Source organism: Colobus angolensis, unplaced genomic scaffold (assembly GCF_000951035.1).
Source record: "Colobus angolensis palliatus isolate OR3802 unplaced genomic scaffold, Cang.pa_1.0 Scaffold21, whole genome shotgun sequence".
Taxonomy (NCBI): Eukaryota; Metazoa; Chordata; class Mammalia; order Primates; family Cercopithecidae; genus Colobus; species Colobus angolensis.
Genome location: NW_012115266.1, coordinates 3,576,531 through 3,582,703, shown reverse-complemented (window position 1 = coordinate 3,582,703; position 6,173 = coordinate 3,576,531). Strand labels below are relative to the sequence as shown.

General features: G+C 47.7%; 1 protein-coding gene across 3 annotated transcripts in view; it reads left to right on the top strand.

Annotated features, from left to right (window-relative positions):
* The window catches only part of BBS1 (Bardet-Biedl syndrome 1), a 27,918-nt gene that overhangs the window by 2,947 nt on the left and 18,798 nt on the right, over window positions 1-6,173 (top strand). For 2 of the 3 annotated variants that reach the window (XM_011942422.1, XM_011942421.1), the window contains 4 exons: window positions 1,787-2,059; window positions 2,921-2,967; window positions 3,075-3,113; window positions 3,248-3,320. In XM_011942422.1, coding sequence (XP_011797812.1) covers window positions 1,856-2,059; window positions 2,921-2,967; window positions 3,075-3,113; window positions 3,248-3,320 — 363 coding nt within the window. In that variant the 5' untranslated portion in view covers window positions 1,787-1,855. The remainder of the gene's footprint in view (window positions 1-1,786; window positions 2,060-2,920; window positions 2,968-3,074; window positions 3,114-3,247; window positions 3,321-6,173) is intronic. The other variant, XM_011942424.1, reaches the window with a different exon arrangement.

Sequence of the window (6,173 nt, the reverse complement as noted above, 5' to 3'; positions counted from 1 at the left end):
GAGACTCCGTCTCAAAACAAACAAACAAACAAACAAAAAGACAAAAGAAAGAAATGGTAAATACCTTCACATAATAGAATGTTTAGTGGCTAGTTTATTCACCATTGAGTCCCAGCATCTAGCCCAGTGCCTGGCACAAAGTTGGTACTTGATAAATATTTGTGAGGAAGTGAGTAGATGCTAAAATTGAACATGTGGAAAGTATTACGGGAGCGCCAATGAGAACAATAGATTCTATCTGGAGGCACCAGGAAGCAGTAATGTGTAAACTGGGCATTTAAGGATGAATGAAGTCTATCAAGAAGTCAAGGATGAGAGGATGGGGAAGGCATTTCAGGTAGAAGAAACAGCAAAAGCAGAGGCACAGAGGCTTAGAAGTTCATAGCATACTTGGAAAGAATAAATGTGAAGTTAGAAAGTTGAGGCCCATATAAAATAACTACCACATAAAAAAGTAGTTAAGACTATGGCTTTGGGTTCAGACAGACCTAGCTGTACCACTTTATAGCTGTCTGACTTGACTTAACATCTCTAAGACACAGCTTCCTCATTTGAGAAATGAGGCTAATAATGGTACCTGCTTCACAAGGTTGTTGAAAGCCGGGTGTAGTGGCGCACATCTGTAGTCCTAGCTGCTTGGGAGGCTAAGGTGGGAAGATCGCTTAAGCCCAGGAGTTCGAGGCTGCAGTGACCCATGATTGCACCACTGCACTCCAGCGTAGGTGACAGAGCAAGACCCAGTCTCTTAAAAATAATAAGATTGTCAGCCAGGTGCAGTGGCTCACGCCTGTAATCCCAGCACTTTGGGAGGCCAAGGCGGGCGGATCGCAAGGTCAGGAGATCGAGACCATCCTGGCGAACACAGTGAAACCCCATCTCTACTAAAAATACAAAAAAATTAGCCGAGCCTGGTGGCAGGCGCCTGTAGTCCCAGCTTCTTGGGAGGCTGAGGCAGGAGAATGGCGTGAACCCGGGTGGTGATGGAGCTTGCAGTGAGGGGAGATGGCGCCACTGCACTCCAGCCTGGGAAACAGAGCGAGACTCCATCTCAAAAATAATAATAATAATAAGATTGTCAAGAGGGTTAAATGAAAGGACGCATGCAGTTTCTGATGTGGTCCCTGGCACATACTGCATGCTCAGTATCCAGCCTTTCTTGGGTACCCACTTTCTGGCCAGAGCACAGCAATGGGAAGGGTGATAGGAAACAAGTTGGGAACTAGATCAGAGGGGCCTACTAGGCCTCATTCAGGGGAATGGGCTTGTGTGGCAGCTCCAGCAGCTTGGAAGATGGATTGGAGGGTGGAAAACAGAGAGACCAAAAAGCTTGGCTCCCCTCTGTGTGTCCACAGAGCACATCCTGCCTTGCATTTGGAAACCAGGCTTCAGCAGCCCAGATATGGGTGTCCCCATTCCCTCCCGCACTGACCTCTACCACTGTCCCAGTGTCTCTCTAGAAGTGCCTGGCATGGAAGAAATGTTTGCTGAATGAATAAGAAAAACATCAGCTGCCACTTATTCCTCAGTAGCACTTACCAGGTTCTGTAACTCATTATCTCACTGCATTTTCACCACATACCATGAAAGTATTCTCATTTTGCAAGCGGGAAACCTGAGATTCAGAAAGGTTAGTCATCTTTCCCAAGGTCAGGCAGCTTGAAAGCCTGAAGGCAAAGCCTTTATTGGTGCAAGAATGAATGAATGCGCACCAGCAATAAGGTAAGAAGAGGGTCAGTGGGGAGGTCTTCAGACCCTGAGCCTAGAATGAGCCATCCTCTCCCTGCAGCTGGTGGTAGGGGACCTTGGCCCTGGTGGGCAGCAGCCCCGCCTGAAAGTGCTCAAAGGACCACTGGTGATGACCGAAAGCCCACTACCTGCTCTGCCAGCTGCTGCTGCCACTTTCCTCATGGAGCAACATGAGCCCCAGACCCCAGCTCTGGCACTTGCTTCAGGCCCTTGTGTCTATGTGTATAAGAATCTCAGACCCTACTTCAAGTTCAGCCTGCCCCAATTGCCTCCAAATCCTCTGGAACAAGACCTTTGGAACCAGGCCAAAGAGGTAAGTAACATGGGAGTTGGGAACCAGAAGGCAAAGATGGCAGCCACTGGGAGAGAAGGGCTGGGCTCCTGGGAAGAAGGTGGGCTGGTGGTAGGAGGTCAGTTATAGTCCATCTCTGACAGCAGCAGTGGTGGCACTTTTTTTTTTTTTCTTTTTTGAGACGGAGTTTCACTCTTGTTGCCCGGAGTAGAGTGCAATGGCGTGATCTTGGTTCACTGCAGCCTCTGGCTCCTGGGTTCAAGCAGTTCTTCTGCCTCATCCTCCCGAGTAGCTGGGATTACAGGTGCCAGCAACCACACCTGACTAATTTTTGTATGTTTTAGTAGAGACAAGATTTTGCCATGTTGGCCAGGCTAGTCTTAAACTCCTGGCCTCATGTGATCTGTCTGCCTCGGCCCCACAAAGTGCTGGGATTACAGGCATGAACCACTATGCCCGGCCTAGTGGTGGCACTTTTGGACAAGGTGCTGCGCTTGGCTACTCAGCAGTGGCTCCCAGAGAGGCACTGAGCCAGTCCCCTTAGAGAGTGGAACCCAGAAAATTGCTCTGCACCAGCCACATCCCTGCCCAACTTTGAAGTAGATGAAACCAAAGAAGGCAGGGGCCTATCAGAAGGAGGACTGGAAACACCAAGAGAGGAGGGGAATTTAGGGAAGCATCTATAAATGGGATGATGAACGTGGCCCTGAGACTGGATTCAGATAACGGGCGTGAGCTTGGGGCTCAGTGCAGAGGCAGGCTGGCAGGGAGACAGAGACCAAGAGGTACCCCCAGAAGTGTGGAGCTCTCTTGAGGGCATGGGCGTTGGGTTTCCTGCCTGGCTTGAGCTCACAGGCTCACCCTTCTTCCACATTGTCACAGGACCGGATCGACCCCTTAACCCTGAAGGAGATGCTGGAGAGCATCCGGTGAGAGGCTGCCTTCCCCTTCATCCCCCTCGTCACTCCTTCATCCCATCTGAGCCCCATGGCCCCATTCCTCCACTCGGCTGCCATGCTGGCCCCTTTCCTTGCAGGGAGACGGCAGAGGAGCCGTTGTCCGTCCAGTCACTCAGGTAAGGGCCCTGTGGAGGGCCAGGGTTTGGGAGGCTCCAGGTGGAGGAAGCAGCCACCAGATTGTGCCAGAATGATAGAGGAGGGCAGCGAGGCCGGGGCCTGCTGTGTGTCTCTGTGTGTTCTCTGTGTCTAGGTTTCTGCAGCTGGAGCTGAGTGAAATGGAGGCATTTGTAAACCAACACAAGTCCAACTCCATCAAGCGGCAGGTAATATCCCCTTCTCTTTTTATTTCCCTCTAAAAAAATTTAAATTTTTTAAAAGACTGCTTAACATCAGTGGTAAATTCTATAAGCAAACCCAACCAGTATCTCTTTGCTGTATTCCTTCCAGCCATGCCATGTGTGTGTAGTCATAAAGCTGCAGTGCCTTCCACATTCCAGTTAGTAGTGACAGGTTGTTTTGTATTTTTGTTGTTGTTGTTGTTGTTGTTTTTGAGACAGTCTTGTTCTCATCCAGGCTGGAGTGCAGTGGCATAATCTCAGCTCACTACAACCTCTGTCTCCCAGGTTCAAGCGATTCTCGATTCTCCTGCCTCAGCCTCCCGAGTAGCTGGGATTACAGGCATGTGCCACCACGCCCAGCTAATTTTTGTATTTTTAGTAGAGATGGGGTTTCGCCATGTTGGCCAGGCTGGTCTCCAACTCCTGACCTCAGGTGATCCGCCCACCTTGGCCTCCAAAAGTGCTGGAATTACAGGCGTGAACTACCACACCCGGCCAACAACTTTTAATATATAGATACATAGTCAGCAGGACACAGATTCTGAGAAAAAGATAGATAGATACAAACATACATACATACATACGTACATACATAGATACATAGAAATAAGAAAAGATCATGTTACATAAATTGCACATAACTTTTGTTTTCTTGAGAGTAAAGGTAATAGATTTTTATTACAGAAATTTTGGAAAAACAAAGAGGGGTATATAGGCCAGGTGCATTGACTCATGCCTATAATCCCAGCACTTTGGGAGGCCAAGGGGGGATAATTGGAGGCCAGGAGTTTGTGACCAGCCTGGGCAAGAAAAAAGCGAGACTTCATTTTTAATAGCTGGGTGTGGTGGCATGTGCCTGTAGTCCCAGCTGCTTAGTTGGCTAAGGCAGGAGGATTGCTTGAGCCCAGGAGTTGAAGGCTGCAGTGAGCTACCATTGTGCCAGTGCACTTTAGCCTGGGCAACAGAGTGACAAGAACTTTTTTTTTGTTTTGAGACAGTCTCGTTCTGTCACCCAGTCTTGCCCCCACCACCCAGAAAAAGAGGGAAGTATAAAGGAGAAATATAAATATGACTGTAATTTCACTACAGAGAGATCCAAAAGATACCTATTCTTACCATTTTGATATATTTTCTTCGTAAGTATGCTTTTATATCCTGCTTCTCTTGAGTATGTAACATATTTTGAGCATTCATCTTTAGGAACTTCATTGTTAATGGCCTCTTGATTATGTCACTGACTATTCAGTATTTCCTTCATACTTTGTTTATCTAACCATTCACATCCAGGTCATTAGACAAATGTTTCCCTTTTATTCACTTCCTACTTTTTGTAGTTATAATTTTAATGCCTTTATTGATGAACCTATAAATTTAATGCATTGATGAGACCTAGTGGTTCTTTTTTTTTTTTTGAGATGAAGTCTTGCTCTGTAACCAGGCTAGAATGCAGTAGTGTGAACTCAGCTCACTGCAACCTCTGCCTCCCAGGTTCAAGTGATTCTCATGCCTCAGCCTCCCGAATAGGTGGGATGCCTCCACTGTGCCCGGCTAAATTTTGTATTTTTTAGTTAGAGATGGGGTTTTACCATCTTGGCCAGGCTGATCTCGACCTCCTGACCTCGTGATCACCTGCCTCGGCCTCCCAAAGTGCAGGGATTACAGGCATGAGCCACTACGCCCGGCCAATCTAGTGGTTCTTGACCTAGGGGCACCAACCCTCAGTCCAGGAACAGTCTCCCAGAGCTGTCTTGCAGTTTAGAAAGCCCCATGGGAACCATCCACCCCATAGAGGCCACGCTCACTGAACACACTGACAAACACATGCCTCAGACTTTGGCTTGTGTTAGACCAATTCTGTGAGAAACACTGCTCTCTCCTGCTGATCAGCAGCTTTGACATCCACAGCTGTCAATATCTTTGAGTCCTTTTAAAATGGGAAAGTGAATTAATTATTGCTTAAAAGATGCAGTTTGGAGGGGGCAGTCTTCTCAAGTATCTGTCATGGTTACCAATCACATCTTTTTTTTTTTTTTAAGAGAGAGTTCTGCTCTTGTTGCCCAAGCAGGAGTGCAATGGTGCGATCTCAGCTCACTGCAACCTCCGCCTCCCGGGTTCAAGCGATTCTCCTGCCTCAGCCTCCTGAGTAGCTGGGATTACAGGTGTGCGCCACCACGTCCAGCTAATTCTTTTTATTTTTAGTAGAAATGGGGTTTCACCATGTTAGCCAGGCTGGTCTCAACTCCTGACCTCAGGTGATCTGCCCACCTTGGCCTCCCAAAGTGCTGGGATTACAGGCGTGAGCCACCGCACCCGGCCAGCCGCTCGCATCTTTGAGTTATCATTAACATTTGGAATGGGAATAGTTACCACTAATATCTGTCCACATGTTTGTAAGCTTTCTCCTTCCATTAGGCACTAAAAATCATTCCTCTTTTCTCATCTTTTTTGGGGTAGGGTAGGGAGCTGGGTCTTCTATCACTGAGGCTGCAGTGCAATGGTGTGATCGTGGCTCACTGCAGCCTCAAAATACCGGGTTCAAGTGATCCTCACCCTTCAACCTCCTGAGTAGCTAGGACTACAAGTGCATGCCACCACACCCAGCTAATTTTTTTTTTTTCATTTTTTGTATAGATGGGATCTCACTATATTGCCCAGGCTAGTCTTGAACTTCTGAGCTCAAGTAGTCCTCCCACTTCAGCCTCCCAAAGTGCTGATATTACAGGCATGAGATGCTGTGCCCAGCTGTCTTTTTCAGTCTTGATGATAATCACACAATGAGCACCTTTATCTAAAGAAAAACATTTTGCAGCCGGGTGTGGTGACTCTCGCCTGTAATCT